General features: G+C 40.7%; 1 protein-coding gene across 4 annotated transcripts in view; it reads right to left on the minus strand.

Annotated features, from left to right (window-relative positions):
• Nucleotides 1-3687: 3687 nt before the first annotated feature.
• Nucleotides 3688-16946, minus strand: part of TRAPPC12 (trafficking protein particle complex subunit 12) — a 55553-nt gene continuing 42294 nt past the window's right edge. For 2 of the 4 annotated variants that reach the window (XM_062634598.1, XM_062634596.1), the window contains 4 exons: nt 12704-12802; nt 6259-6359; nt 5377-5518; nt 3688-4024 (listed from right to left, as the gene is read on the minus strand). In XM_062634598.1, coding sequence (XP_062490582.1) covers nt 3782-4024; nt 5377-5518; nt 6259-6359; nt 12704-12802 — 585 coding nt within the window. In that variant the 3' untranslated portion in view covers nt 3688-3781. The remainder of the gene's footprint in view (nt 4025-5376; nt 5519-6258; nt 6360-12703; nt 12803-16946) is intronic. The other 2 variants (XM_062634597.1, XM_062634599.1) reach the window with 2 other exon arrangements.

The following is a 16946-nucleotide window of genomic DNA, read 5'->3' on the forward strand; positions in this document are numbered from 1 at the left end:
GACAGGGTAGGAGGAGGAGCAATTGTTTCCAGGACACTAGCTGAGGTCCAGTGTGGAGTCTCAGGCAAGACTGCACATGTCTTCTGGGGAACATTTAACGGGTCCAGTCCAAAATCTGAGGCACTGGGAAAATGTAAATGACCAGCTGGTGAGGCAATGCTGTTATCACCTGAACAGCAGTTGGGTACTAGAAATGGCAGATAGCTGCTGAAGTCCTTTTGAGGATCAGGGTCTCTGTGCATAATGTAATTATCTGAATGTCTGAAGTACAGCTTCTTTGCTCCTCTTTTAATAGAAGAGGAAATTTAAATGCAAAACTTCTGTTAAGGCACATTAAGCTTTAAGACTTGAATACAACAATCAGCTCATTCAGGCTATACTTCCACAGCTTTTCTCACTTAGCCAGATGACACATGCATGCTGTGTTTCAGAACTGAGCTCTGCCCTCATTTACACCAGGAACCCTCATTAAATTCAGCTGAATTCATTGAATTTAACAGGATTGCCTAGTGTAATTAATGTTTTGAGGACAAATTTTGTCCTTAGCTTTAATGCTTTAACACCATATACAGCATTCAGATGTGCAACTAGCTGAATATAGGGAAGTCAAACACTTACTTGTTCGTATGTTAAATCCAAACCATAAAGTGACGCTGACACCTCTTTCTTGCGTTTTATAAACAGTTAACAATTTGCATACATCCAGCAGGGATAATATGCCTTTGCATTTAAATTTTAATTATTCTGCAAGTCTACCGGGATGTCACTTGTTTAATGGCTCACTGAGCTTAGAGGTCACCCAGTCCAAGTCTCCTCTGAGGGAGTTTTTATCCAAGTAAAAGCTTCTAGTAACAAGAGCACAGCAAACATACCAAAGTGAGACCTATGCAGTAATATGCATGAATTAGAATTCAGAGAAACTTGGAGAACAGGGGATTGTTTTCAGCGCTTCTTTTTTAATGGTTATTTGACTGACTGGGATCATAAATTTTTATTCTCTGCTGCTCAGAACACAGGCTGTCATTTACATGTGCGGTGAGTATAAGGTACTACTGAATTCAAAAAGGAAGCATTTTACTCCTTGATTATAAAGCAGCAAGTGGCTTCAGCTTGAAGCTGGATGTTGATGGATCATGCTACTTCCACTCAGAACTGGAAAAGACAAATCAGGCTTCCTGATAGTACAGCAATCTAACGCAACACCTGACCTTCAGCTGAGTGCATGGGAATTTCTATTTTACTAATTTACATATCATTGTAAATTTTAACTGGAATCAAAGAGTCAGAGACAGGTCTGGGTTGGAATGGACCTTAAAGATCATTTAGTTTCAACCCCCCCTGCCATGGGCAGGGACACCTTACGCTACACCAGGTTGCTCCAAGCCCTGTCCAACCTGGCCTTGAACACTGCCAGGTATGGCAGCCATGGGCAACTTCTTGGAGCAATTTGTGCCAGTGCCTCACCACCTTCATAGTAAAGAATTTCTTTCTAGTATCTAATCTAAATCTCTCTTGTATCAGTTTTAAAGCCATTGTCCCTTGTCCTGTCACTACATGCCCTGGTAAATTGTTCAGCGCTCTGAGAGTCTTTGAAAACAGTGGTGGTTACATACCAGGATTTCTATTTATCTCTCCATGCCCAAGAAGTGACCTTCAAGATTATTTGTAATGAGAACAGTACATGACATACCAGATCAGATTAAGAGTTGTGACACACTGAAAACTACCCTGATTTCAACTCAGTCATGACAATATAAACTTGAGAATTTGTCCAGTTACTGTTAAAACTTGTCATAGCAGTATTTAAGACAAATGTAAAACCTCATAAAGGGCAATGCAGAAGTAACTACTTTTATTTCACTGTATTTTAGTACTCACTGAAGATATATAAATGGTGTCTAAACCCAACTGAAGTAGGTGGTGCAGAATTCATATTTTTGAGTTCAGTAGTGCTACCTTAGGACAAGTCTACCCAAGTGCTGCACAAGTTTTCAGATCTAGCTGTGGCCACACCAGTAACAGGAGAACCAACTAGTTTAACTTTTTTTCAGTTGACTGGTACCTAACCAGCCACTGTTTCTGTGTACCAGCATGACCTGTAAACCATATATGTCCTATAAAAATGGGACAAATTCTGTGTGTGTATAAGCTGTAGGTTTATGTTTTTCAAGGTTACTGGTGTTCTTAAGGCATTCTCATTTTTTCACACATCCAGTCTGCAGCAGTTTTCAAATGACCTGGTTTTTTTGAAGACAGCTGTTTGGCCACTGTACAGTATGTCCAGTTGGACAAACATAAAAATAAGTTATTAATTACTTAAAAATATGGGTGGGGGTATTTAAAGACAGTAAGAATTAACTGATGGATATGGTACAAAAAATGAATTAAGGTAAGAGAATTGTCCCATGGTGGTGGTTTATGACAAGAAGCTACTCCAATTATTAAACATTTGTCTCAAAATAATACCCCCCCCCAATGAACAGATGTATATGTTCACGTACAAGGAATGGAAATATATGGATTGAATCTACAATACAGCTGAAGGGAGAAATGTGGGCAGGGATGTGAAATTCTCTGATACCGCAGTGGTGCTGTGATTCCAAAAATGTTTGTTCCAAGGGATGCCAGAATCAGTGTATGTTGGTATTGTCCCATCAGCTGGTATTGTCCCGTCAGCAGTAACTTCCTACTGCCGTGCTCTGCATCACCCCATTTGCTTCCACTTTGTGTGGCCTAACCCTTAGATACCTCTGCCTCAGTCTTTCCATCCTCTTCCCTGGGAAATGCTTTCTGCACCGTGTTTTCATTTGGTAAGAGGAGGGGAATTGAGCTGAAATGGGCTGCGTATGTGCTCTGGCTAAACGGCAGTGCTTCTTTCCCTGCGAGAAGGATGACAGAGTGGAGCAGCTATGCCTGTCTGCATGGAGAGGAATCCACAGCCTCCAGGGTAGGCATGAGGAAGACAGTACAGTAAGAGCTGAAGTACACATGCACAAGTTATGGGATCCTTAGTACAACCTTGTGGCATCTGCTAGTGACAGTCAAGTGGAGATGTGGGACAGAGAGTGGGAGAGAGTAAACACGTATAGAAGCAAGCATTAGTTTGGGAATAGAGAAATCCTCCACTCCCACTCACAGCTTTCCAGAATGCTTTAATCTGAATGATCTGAAAGATCACAACACCAAGAAAGTACAGGGAGCCCACTTAGTGTCATTCAGGTGATAGTCCCTCCTAATGTGGGAAATTCATACTGTGGGGGACTGTGTGACTCCCCCACATGCCATCTGGATGTGGCATGATGACTACCAAGCAACCTCTGCTAAGAGCAGTGAACATAGAAAGGTGTAATACTCAACAGTCTGATGGGGCTAAATGAGACACATGCAGTAGGAGCAAGTGAAAAGAAGTGCAGTCAGAATTTCATTTCTACAGTACACATACTGATACTCTGTCAATAACTCTTAGCTAATGAAATTAGCTCATGTGATTTGCTGATTACTGAAAAACTGTAACAACCATCAAGACAACATAAGGTCAAATTCATTTTTTCGTATAAAAAGAATCTGGGTAATTGACTTGTACATAAGACTTGTAGGTATGAAGCTGGCTCTGGGTCAACACAAAGTCTTCACAATGACAGACTGTCAAGAGACAACAAACTCAGTAGTAATGCCCCTGAACACTCATAACTGAATAGATTTTATTTCACATTTACACATTAGCAAGAGTATATACAATTTAAAAAATCAGCCTTGCTGGAAAAAATTAGTTGGAAATGATCTACCCTAACTTGAGACACTGAGTATTAAAGCTATCACCCTCTTTGATAGCTACAGCCTCTAAAAGCGCCTGCTTCTTCTGCATACTGCGGGATGACTCCAGTTCATACATTGTTGTCAGGTTGAAGAGAACACTCTCATGCAGGTAGTGTTTAGGGTCCTGCTGAACCATTCCTTCCAACTGCCGGAGAGAATCCTTCAGTCTTCCCAGATAAAGAAGACAAACTGCAGCATTGTTATTAGCCTAGAGAAAAAAACATACTGTAAACAAATAAGTAAGTGTGTGTGTATATGTATGTATTTACAAGTGATAAAAGAGAAGGAAAAGAAGAAGTGTAGTGCCTGGAGTTGGAACAGATTTACTATGTGCTAAGAATTACGGTTTTGTGTGTGTATGTGCATAAGTAACTAAAATACATTCTCAATCATACAATCCAATCCTTTTCTTCTGCTTGTTCTCAAGATTTATCCTGTGCCAGAAGGACCTGCTGACTTTTAAGAGTTCAAACTCTAGAAAACAGAGTCTAAAATGCAATATAAATAGGACAGGACATTAGTCAGTTAATTCTGAAAGTCAACTGAAATGGATTTCAGGCACTGCATGAGCCTCTGCACACTGTCATTTTCATATATTTTTTTAATGACTTCACTATATCTTCACAAGTTGTTTTTTTTTTTTTTTTCTCCTCTCTGGCTTACACATAGGAAAGAATTATCCTATCACAAAGGCATCTACAACTGACTTGTAGTAAATTCAGCAGATGGGGCAGTCTAAATACATCATAAATGACCAAGTCAGGCTCCATTTTCTCTTCCACACAAAATAGGTTTTATGAGTTACCACAAAATTCCAACAATACAGTCATAGAAGGTCTTTAGCAGCAGAAACGTTGGCACTTTCTGAAAGCTGCAGATAAGGGAAGAACACAGGCTTTAAAAAACCCACCTTTTCCCTTCCTTTAGGAAACCTTATTTGTGCAGGTTACAACAGGTATTGCTTTACAGCCTACAAAATGATGCAATTCATGTGCTGCCTAAACTCAGTCCCCTCAGTCTTTAAAGGGCCTTGGACCAGGTTACTGGGGGTAAGCTGTCTCACTTCTTAGGAACACTCTTCCGTGATCATGCACCGAAAGCTGCCAAATGTAGAAAACCCAGAAGTAAATAAAGAGCTTCTCTTGTGATGGGAATCCAAGGCTCTGAAACGCAACATGTTAAAAATGCCATATTTAAAATTACAGTACCTCTTCAGTGTTGTGTGAAATCAAGTTAATCGGATATACGTTGGCAGCTGCCATTTCTTTTCCTGACATGCATGTCTATGCTAAAAACAGCAAATGCAAAAAGAAGCGCTTTTGTGAAGATCCCACTAAACCTAATGCCTTGTGATCTTTACATGCATGTCTAAGTATTCATGCCCTTCATATAGACTGGGTCTTTATTTCCCATCCCCTTTGTATACCCTTTGGCACACATGCCACATTGAATTTTTCTATAAAGCTCTGAGCGTACTCTGGGTACTAATTAAATCCACACATAAAGCATTACAAGAATAATTGAGGTGTTCATTATAAATGTAGCAATTCGGAGATTTACCACAGCATTTGATGAGTCAATCCTTAAAATTTCTGTGAAAAATCGATGAGCTTCTGCAAAATTATTCTGACCAAGGTGGAGAAAGGCTCTGGAAAGTAAGTGACATACAAATGAGTCCTCCTCAGAAACCCAAGGTAATAATCTATTTTAAAAAGAATGGACACCATTTTTTATTTTCCTTCTTACAGATGTGAGAGTTTCTGACATTTGCTCTGCATGGTATAATTACAACCAGCAAGGAGACACTGATTTACAGACAAATGGAACGACAACTTGGATCATTTGGCTATTGCACATTCTGCCTACCAAAGCAGCTGTCTTCACTGTGTTTTTATTAATTTAAATGCAGATACTCTCTTCCTGGAATTATTTTTCTTCATGAAATTAGCCACGCTATGTAATTTTCAGAGCACTTTCGAATAGTATTTTCCAAATATATTAAGCCGATGTGCTGACCATTACAAACTGGGTCCCCCATCATGCAGCTTGTTTTACTACAATGTATTCCAGTATTTGAAGCTACCAGGCAGTAACTTTACCAGCAGATCTGATTGTAGGATAAAGGCTCAAAATAGCTTCTTCTCTCCTAAAAGGTATTTATGCAAAAGTGTATTGAAAAAGCAGAGAGAAAATATGCAATGCCTGGAAGAATGAGAAAAAGCTTTGTAAAATCAACTTAAGGATCACAATTTCAATCCAGGATAATATGTCTGTACCAAGTGATACAGATCTCCTGGGTCTAAATGCCATTCAGTCTCACTTATGACAGATGTAGTTACATAAAAGAGAAAAAAGGAACAGGACTGTCTCAAGGGTAGCTTAATGTTCACAATGCATACTTTGCAAAACTGTATTTTAAATTTTCATGTAGGTATTATTTACCTGTTCATTAAAACCATAATTTGGCTCTGTAGTCCATCCAATTTGTGAGTCACTTTCTCAACTTCTTGAAAATACTTTTCTGCAGTTTTTATGTCTCCGATCTAGACAGTAAAATCACAAGAAAGTTACCACAATAAGAAGAAAAGAGATCCAGCCTGATTATATCTTTTACAAAACGTAAGAACAAGAAAACATATCAAGGTCCATTATATAGTTGTCTGGCACCAAGCTGATTGGGTAACACCTGTTACCAAACAAGGTATTTGAAGAGCCATATTAAGGCCATGGAAAAAGAACACCAGAAGTTTTATCTAAGGCAGTGTTTCTCAGCTGTGGTTGTGGAGCATTCACGGACTGTATGGCAGGGGTGCTCCACCTCCTCATTTAGCTCTTCTGTTGTAATTGACTCCAGAGTCCCTGAAATTAGCTGAAAATGAGAAAAGGTCAGAATTACTTCCAGGGAGAATGGGTGTTATTCTGCAGGAAGTGAAGACAGACCCTGTCCACAGGCAGAAGCTGTCAATAAGGCAAGAGAACTGGAATACAGTAGCCTGTATTCCTAGCTGGTATAGGACCCATACTCAGTTAACCTGCAGCTTATGGGTCATAGCCAGGGACCACAGGATGACCTCAGAGCATCACACTAAAACATGTCGAAAAACAACCCCAATGCAATGGGCCACTGGGGGTACTGGGAAGACAGTCCATTTGCAGATCAAAAAACACTGGAGCATGGATTATGCAGGCTGAAGGAATGAGGGATCTGAAAACTGGCATAAAGAGGAACATTTTATGGGGAACAGGAAAGGGGATCCTGAGAAAGCAAGGGATATTTCACCTAAGGGTATGTCACATACATTGCTACTGGAGATGAAAAAGCCCCCAACACAAACATGTGAAGAAGGCCCTTTGGTAAATAAGTTAGCAATGTGTGTTTTGTAGAAGGATATACTCCTACTTTTGTTGTGGTTTCACAATGCAGTGCCTAATTTCAGGCTGGAGAGATGGAAAGAGAAGAAAACTTACTACTGGGTAAAATAAATCTATCAAAAGAAGTGAAACTAATTAGTTCAGGAGCATAAAGCCATGGAAACCAGGCAGCCCTCAGTGGGGAGATTCACGGGATTCTTAAGTGAACACCTATTTAAGAACAGGACATTACCAAAAATGTTTGTGACAAATGTGTTAAGGTGTCCTTAACCCTCTCAGATGGTGAATTCTAGCATCCCTAGGAAACTTATTCCAGGGTTCTTAAATTACCTCAGCATTGGAAAAATACACCCTAAGTGTTTCATTTTTTACCTCAACTTTTTGTCCCGTCCATAGCAGTTCAGGGATAACAGTCCAAGTCCTCTTTTTTAACAGTCTCTTACATACCTGACAATTTTTATTGTACTTTCTCTTATGTTTTTAATTCTAGAATGAGAATCAATTTTCAGTTTCTCACAGTTAACGCTTTCTGGATTCCCTCATCATTCTTTCTGTTCTCTGAACTCTTTCCTGTTACTTCATATCCTCCCAAATGCCCGTGTAAGAGGTCATGACACTCCAACCGATCTCTCTCCAGAAGTGAGAATGGAAGAATTACTTTATGCTTCACATTTGAATATGAAGTTTGCTTTTATGCCACAGTATTTTGGAGTCTGGTTTGTGTGCAGTTTGCTTACCCTTAGGCTGATTCCTCTCCACAGAACAGCGCCTTCTTGTTGTTTCCTTTTTTGTATTTGTGTATTGCTTCCAGTCTTTGGTAGTATTTTGCCTTTGCTATTTGAAACACAGCCCATTTAACATTTCAGTTTCTCAACTTGTCAGGATTAATTTGCATTCTGATCCTGCCCTTCATAGTGTCTGCACCACTTGTACATTTTACAAGCATGCTTCTAACTCCATCATATGAGCACCTAATCAAAAATACAAACACTGCAACCCCTAAGGAGAACCTTGTGGAAAAGATCATGTAGCAAGTCCTTCTAGTCTACCAGTAAATGACTTTCCAAGTACTTTTCAGACACAGCAAACAACCATCTTAAGGTTTCATCTACATTTCTTCCTGATTTGCTTATGTATCATAGCAGAAGTGATTGTACTCAAAGATGCTCGCAGATCCTTGTCCACATGGAGGACTTCAACCACCCTGACATCTGTTGGAGGGATGGTACGGCCCGGCACAACCAATCCGGGAAGTTCCTTGATTGTGTGGAAGACAACTTCCTTCTGCAAGTAACAGAGGAGCCAACAAGGAGAGGTGCCATGCTTGACCTCGTGCTCACCAACAGGGAAGGGCTTGTTGGCAATGTGATGCTCCAGTGCAGCCTTGGTTGTAGCTATCATGAGATGGTCGAGTTCGAGATCCTCAGGACAGTGAGAAGAGCATGCAGCAAGCTCACTGCCCTGGACTTCAAAAGAGCAGACTCTGGCCTCTTCAGGAACCTGCTTTAGTAAGGTTCCATAGAATACAGCCCTAGAGGGCAGAGGGGCCCAAAACTGTTGGTTGATATTCAAGGATCAGCTGCTACAAGCTCAGGAGTGTTGCATCCCAACTAGAAGGAAGTGCAGCAGGAGGGCCAGGAGACCTCCTTGGATGGCTAAGGAGCTGCTGAGGAAACTTAGCAGAGGAAAAAATAAGCTTACGGAAGGTGGAAGCAAGGACAGGCAGCCTAGGAAGAACACAGGGATGCTGTCCAGGAAGCTAGGAACCAGGTCAGGAAAGCTAAGATCCAGTTAGAATTAAATCTCACAAGGGATGTGAAAGGTAATGGGAAGGGCTTCTATAGGTATGTAGCAAACAAAAGACAGCCTAGGGACAATGTGGGCCCTCTCCAGAAGCTATCAGGAGAACTGGCTTCCCTGGATTTGGAGAAGGCTGAGGTTCTGAATGACTTTTCTGCCTCGGTCTTCACTGCCAAAGGCTCTGACCACACCAACCAAGTCTTGGAAGGCAGATGCAGGGACTGTGAGAATGAAGACCTTGGGCCCACTGTAGGAGAGAATCTGGTTCGAGACCATCTTAAAAACCTGAACGTGCACAAGTCCATGGGTCCTGATGAGATCCATCCGTGGGTCCTGAAGAAGCTGGCAAATGAAGTTGCGAAGCCACTGGCCATCGTATTTGAAAAATCATGGCAGTCAGGTGAAGTTCCCGATGACTGGAAAAAGGGAAATATAACCCCCATTTTCAAGAAGGGGAAAATGGATGACCCTGGGAATTACAGACCAGTCAGTCTCACCTCTGTGCCTGGCAAAATCTTGGAGCAGATTCTCCTGGAAGGAATGCTAAGGCACATGAAAAACAACAAGGTGCTTGGTGACAGCCAGCATGGCTTCACTAAGGGGAAATCCTGCCTGACCAATCTGGTGGCCTTCTATGATGGGGCTATGGAACTGATGGACAGGGGTAGAGCAGTTGATGTCATTGACCTGGACTTGTGCAAAGTGTTTGACACTGTCCCACACAACATCCTTGTCTCTAAATTGGAGAGACATCAATTTGATAGGTGGACCACTCGGTGGATAAAGAACTGGCTGGATGGCTGCACGCAAAGAGTTGTGGTCAGTGGCTCAATGTCTGGCTGGAGACCAGTAACGAGTGGTGTCCCTCAGGGATTGGTGTTGGGACCGGTCTTGTTTAACATCTTTGTCTCTGACATGGACAGTGGGATTGAGTGCGCCCTCAGCAAGTTTGCCGATGACACCAAGCTGTGTGGTTCAGTTGATACGCTGGAGGGAAGAAATGCCATCCAGAGGGACCTTGACACACTTGTGAGGTGGGCTGATGCCAACCTCATGAAGTTTAACCATGCCAAGTGCAAGGTCCTACACCTGGGTCAGAGCAATCCCAGCCACAGCTACAGGTTGGGCAGAGAAGAGATTCAGAGCATCCCTGCAGAGAAGGACTTGTGGGTGCTGGTCAATGAGAAAATGAACACAAGCCAGCTTCAGTGTGTGCTCACAACCCAGAAAGCCAACCGTATCTTGGGCTGCATCAAAAGGAGGGTGACCAGTAGGTCGAAGGAGGTGATCCTGCCCCTCTACTCTGCTCTTGTGAGACCTCACCTGGAGTATTGTGTGCAGTTCTGGTGTCCTCAACATAAAAAGGACATGGAACTGTTGGAACAAGTCCAGAGGAGGGCCACGAGGATGATCAGGGGACTGGAGCACCTCCTGTATGAAGACAGGCTGAGTGAGAAAGTTGGGGCTGTTCAGCCTGGAGAAGAGAAGGCTGCGTGGAGACTTCATAGCAGCCTTCCAGTATCTGAAGGGGGCCTATAGGGATGCTGGGGAGTGACCCTTCATTAAGGACTGTAGTGATAGGACAAGGGGTAACGGGTTAAAACTTAAACAGAGGAAGTTTAGATTGGGTATAAGGAAGAAGTTCTTTTCTGTAAGGGTGGTGAGGCACTGGAATGGGTTGCCCAGGGAAGCTGCGAAAGCAGGAGTGTCACGAGGATGGAGCCAGGCTCTACTCAGTGGCAAACAATGATAGGACAAGGGGTAATGGGTACAAACTGGAACACAAGAGGTTCCACTTAAACTTGAGAAGAAACTTCTTCTCAGTGAGGGTGACGGAACACTGGAACAGGCTGCCCAGGGAGGTTGTGGAGTCTCCTTCCCTGGAGACATTCAAAACTCGCCTGGACACATTCCTGCGTAACCTTATCTAGGTGTTCCTGCTCCGGCAGGGGGATTGGACTAGATGATCTTTTGAGGTCCCTTCCAATCTCTAGCATACTGTGACTGTGACTGTAACTGTTTTACCATTTTACCTGAAAGACTTTTTTTTTCCACAGTGTGCCTCATCAACAATGCACACATATCTCACAGTGATCTTACAAAAATGATGGTGCCCAGGCCTGCAACACATTTATCTTTCTTCCATTTGAACTTCTTGGTTTTGTTTACCTGCACACTGCTTATTTCTTTTATACGTCAAAATCTTGCATCTGTTGCAACAGTACCCTCCAGGCAGAGCTGAAGATTTTGTCACAAAAAGAAAACCAATGAGTGAAACAATATCTCCTTAAGGTGCTAAAAGAAAGGAAACATTTGAATTTAAAAGTGATGCTTTTTATTAGCTACTGTCTAGGGTCAGATGAAAATCTCAAGGGTTCCTCATACTTTCTTGCTATGTCCAATTCTGACAGTAAAACCACTAAGTTTGTCACAGCCAACACTGTGGACATCAGCAACTCCAGATGACTGTACAGAGCCTGCAAATGCTGCTTTTGAAATTGGACAGACATAGTTAGGAGATGCTTTCCTCCTGAGAATGAACTTTATCCTATAGCAAACAGAACTATTAACAGACTGGAGTGACAGTAAGGCAGACACTCCCATCAGCAAGGCAGTACCAGTAACATACCCGGTCATTTCCCAGTAAGACAAAAGCTATTAATAACTTGTATTTTCAACAGTATTATGCATATTTACAGTACCATTCTTTAATAAGCATAATTACTAGGTTGCCTATTTAGGTAATAATTAATGCACACAGCTAGTATCACAAAATTGCTCTATAGTGATGGAGATCCACTTCCAACCAGAGACTTTCAATGACAAACATGTCTACCACATTGTGAAAACATGCTCCTGCAGAGAACCGAAAATCCATAACTGAGTTTTAATGACATTCTGTGATTTCCAGCAAGCAATATTAATGACAGAATTATCTATCAAGAGTAAATTATTCTATTTCAATACAATTTTATAACACAAATGCCACAAATATAATTGTTTGTAAACTCAGATTTATAAGTAAGGGGAAGTAGATAAAAAAGGCTAAGCTTGAAATATCAGTATAAGAAATATGAAAGAACTGAGAACTCATGAAATACTACAAATTAAAATCAACTAATAAAACAATCAGATACAAATAATTTAGTTGCATCATATTCTGATAAAGTACTGGTGCACTTACATCTTTTTCACTTATTATTGTAAGTAGATAGCTACATGGGTATTTATTATACTTGTGCAGTCCTGTTTTTGCTTTTAATATGCCCTCCCCTGTCTCCTCAGGGATGTAACCTGGACAAAAGAAGGAAACTCTTCAATTTTTGCTAGATGATGATAGCAGCTATACAGTGTGACTGAGAGGTGCATGCATTTTGACACAGTGAGAAATGAGATTTTTAGTGAAATTCTAGCTCACTGAAGTCAATAGGAGCTTTACCATTAGTTTCAGGGAAAGCAGAATGTTGTCCTTTGATTACGTTATTAGCATTATTTTCTACAGCATGTTCTTTGTCTGTTAACGTACTTCCAATATTGTAGGTGCTTTATATTTCCTAACTTTACCTAGTATCACATGGCAGAAGTATTTGTTTTGAACACTGCCTTTACAATTCGATACATACCCTGTAAAACAGTTCTAGTTTTAAATGCAACTTATTCACTACATAGCTGTCAACAGCAATACTACCCAGGAGATTTAGAATAAAATGCATACCTGAAGGAAAATCCTTCCAATTCCACTTAACAGCTGAGGCTCTTGCTGTGGGTAATATTTGATGATGGTGTGATACGCATCTACAGCAAGCACATAGTCCTAAGGAGTGAAAAGAACATGACCAGGTATTTAAGCTCAGCATTCTTCAGCCTTTATGTCTCCTTTTTAAACGCATATTCAAATGGAATTAAAGTAATTGCAACTTGTCAGTGGAACAGGATTTCTACTTATCATTGCAGGCAGTAGGAGCTGACTATATTGGTTATTTCTCAGTTATACTAGAACTGCAAACACAGGGGATCTTCCTCTTTTTTTTTTCCCCCAGATGGATAACATTCCCTTTGTAGCTAAATGCCAAGAACAAAAAATCTGAACATTTACTCTTCATCTTAGATTATGATTTAGGATGAAAGTCAAAAGCCTTCTGCATGCCCAGGGTCTCATGTTTCAAATATATGTGTAATTTACATGGTTTAACAAACTATGCTCCAAAGCTTTGGAGCTGCTTGTGCACATGGTCTTAACTTCTGAAAAATATAATGTGACAGAAACTGCAATTCATGCACATTTTCAGATGACAAACCAGCACTGCTGCCAAGGGAAATGAGACCTTTTCTATTCTTTCACCCAAACCCTCTTCCCTTCTACCATACAGAATAAAAGGAAAAGGAGTAGATAATCTAAATAGAAAACTGATTTGGGCTAAAACTAAGTGAGGAGTGGGCTAGTTCTGAACTCCAGAAAGCCTTGCAAGTGATCCTCCCCCTGCTGATACCTAAATAAAGACCATAAATACCTCCTCCATAAATACTTGCATAAAGCTGCCACTTGCTGGCAAGTGGCAGTTCTGAGATCTGTCCACTCAAGGTGCAGTGCAACAGCATCCTCCAGATAATGAGAAGTAACAGAAGATTAAACAAAATCATGCTCCCATTTCCCACATCAAAGAAATGTCCATGAGACTGGTTACAGCAGTGCAGCTCTTTTATGGTAATTCAGTACAGTAATTCAATGACCTGGGCAGTAAATGACTCTAAGAGCTAGACACATGGTCTTTGGCAGGCATACACAAAAAAAACCTGAGCTGTACTAATCTGATGCCTCCTGACAGTCCTGCCCTTCAGCTTAATACAAGAATTTGTGGTGGGTGTCGGGAAGCAAAAGACAACAAAAAATAATTTTTCACAACTGCACAGACATCTTGAGGTACTCTCTACCCTACTATTTTTCTTGGTCAAATTACAGGACCCATTTAACTTGTCCCTAATGTGATCACAGCTACTGGTAAAGGTCCTTTTTCTTCATCTCACGCTTAGTCTGAGGAGGTGTAACTGATTTCTTTTCCTGAGGGTGCACCTAAAAAGGCTGAACCATTTTTTAGGAGGGCCTGTTGCAACAGAAATGGGGTAATGGTTTTAAACTAAAAGAGGGTAGATTTAGACTAGATATAAGGAAGAAACTTCCTACAGTGACAGTGGTGAAACACTGGCACAAGTTGTCCAGAGAGGTGGCATGTGTCCCACCCCTGCCAACATTCAAAGCCAGGCTTAGATGTGGTTCTGAGCAACCTGATCTAGTTGAAGATGTCCCTGCTCATTGCAGGCGGGTTGGACTACATGACCTTTGAAGGTCCTTTCCAACCCAAACCATTCTATGACTACTTGACTCATGCACCAGGGTCAACATACTAATTGTTTCACACACACAAAAATCAAGAGAAGTCTTTGGAGTCTAATCTGTATATGAGAGAAATTACATGTCCTATACTACTACAGGCTGACTTAAACAGTCCAAGATGTACTCTGTGTGACCTTTACTTGCAAACATTATATTGCATGTTAACAGTTAACATTTTATCCTGATTCTAGTGTGTCATCCATGTTTATGATTATTATTGGTAATGGAAAAAGTTCAGAGCAGGCAAGAGGCCATACATACAAAAATTATTTAAGTATGGATTTATTTAGCATCCAGAGGTCAAATGTGATGAAATTTACTAACAAAAATTTTCATAAGTTTATGATTTATGAAAAGCTCAATTTTTACTGTAACAGCTCTCACTAAAGGACTTCATTGATTACGGAGTCCTACATGTCAGGTAGGCAAGAAAAAACTTGGAATAGGGACCCTCTGATCTGTCTCCTTAAAGGAGCCGTGCTTGTATTAGCTATTAATATCTGAAAGAGTATCATTAATAAAATCTGACTATGACTGCATTTTATCCCTTCCTATAAAACTCTAGCTTTTATGCTCAGTGTCTTCTGTTCCATGATCTAAAGCTGCTCCTTACCCAATGCTCAGTCTCCTGCACACTCTGAGGCTTAGGCTACACAATACTAGGTATGGGGACTTTACAATCACATCCCCAAACTCATGTAGAACAAACCCCAGGAGATCATGCAGTTAAGCTGATAGAAAAGCTCTTCTGTCATCTTAGAGTTTAGCATGAATTGACTGTAGAAAAGTCTTGGCCAGATGCAGCTGCACAAGTGGCCACTGTCTGCACAATTACACCATCACAGGCTCCCTAGGGTAGGTAGTAGCCAGCCTTGGCAGGAACAAGCACCCCAGTAATGTCTTAGGAGGCTCAAGCTGTGGGATTTTCATAGACTTGGCCTAGTCAGGCAAAGAAACCCTCCTCCCCTTTTGCATTCTCTGTCAAGTGATTATTCATCACAATGCATTATAACTAGGAGTACGAGAATATTCACACCTCCTAAAATGTTAAGAGTATAGGTGAAGCATTAAGAGTCTATGCACTGTGTATAGTGTGGATACAGCATCCTGTTTCCATATGACAGCACATAGTGTCTGTGCTTATCTACCTCATGCCTTGCAGTACCTACCACAGAAATGGGACTCATTTGTTCCAGGATATGACAAGAGACTAAGTTACATTTGTCCAAAGCAATCCCTAAGGACAGACAAGGATGGCCCCAGGATGAAACTGTAAAACATTATCACAATATCCGGGCTCACTTCTAAATACAACCTCACTTTGTAGTTACTCCAGGATCCCATGGTGAGTTTTAGATGGATTTCCTCCTCCTCTCCACTATTATGGAAGGTACAGTACTTCTAGAGTATCCTATATGTCATACAGAATGACAGTATTCCAGTAAGTTATAAAAGCATCTTATCTGAAAGTTCCTTCTAAAGGAGCATACTGTAAAGTATACAAGATTTGGTCTCATTTACTAAAGACTGTTTTAATTTTCATCTTTGCTAATGTGACATGGTACAAGAAGAACTGTTTGACAGAATGATAAACAGGTGCCCTCCCAGAGGGGCAAAGTCTTGGTTGATACAAGTTGTGGTTGTGAGGAGTAAGACATTAAATACTGCCAGTAAAGAACCCAATGACTACAGTTTGTGATCTGAAGACTTAAAGGTGGGGCTGATGCACTGTCATAGTCTTTCATTTTCAAAGATTATGAGCCTTCAGATTTTCCACACGTTCATGCAAAAATGACTGAAGTTATACAATTCAGTATGAGAGTTGGCCTCTTTGTTATTGTTTTATAATTCAGTATCTGTATTATCATGAAATTTGGAGCTAATATTAAATATTCTAATCCAAGGTAGTTCTAGTAAGCCATTGGATCTACCTGCACAAAAATGGCAAGTGGGGTTTGTTTTTCATTTAATGCACCACAGTACAACTGTACTTTCCCCTTCATGCATTATACATTTTCATGTTTCCCTCACTACCACCTTAAGTACTTAAAATATTAATTGTGAGATACATAGAAATAAGCATAAACGACCATCAAGTGCAAATGCAGAGAGTAGGTTCAATAAACCCTAGACTAAAAATCAGCTTTATTTATACAAAGTGCAGAGTTCATAGATACTATTTTTTTTTGGAAGAGAGGACATGGATAACTTATCCAGCCTCTCTACCTAGTGCACTTGTGGAAGGGTTATGAAAGCAGAGATTCACAGTGTTACGAATCCAAAGAGCAGTACTGCAGCACAGTTAGGCAAAAGACATGATGATTCATGCAGTTTTTCTCCTTTAAATCACAGTTCTTCGTCATCCCTTTTGTCACTAATACAAGCTGTTACCTCCTTCTTTGCAGAGTTTTAATTGCATTATACCTAAACTAAAATAAATTCTAATGCTTTTGTTTTTATGAAAGGCAAGTTCTGAAAAAGTTAAGACAACACCGAAAAAAAAGTGCCTTTAATTAAGGTTAATTAAGCCTAACTGGTTACCTCCAAAACAGTATACCCCTCCTCA

The sequence above is a fragment of the Pezoporus occidentalis genome, unplaced genomic scaffold (assembly GCF_034315485.1).
Source record: "Pezoporus occidentalis ecotype Australia unplaced genomic scaffold, CSIRO_AGI_Poc_V1 ctg43, whole genome shotgun sequence".
In the NCBI taxonomy this organism is placed as follows: Eukaryota; Metazoa; Chordata; class Aves; order Psittaciformes; family Psittacidae; genus Pezoporus; species Pezoporus occidentalis.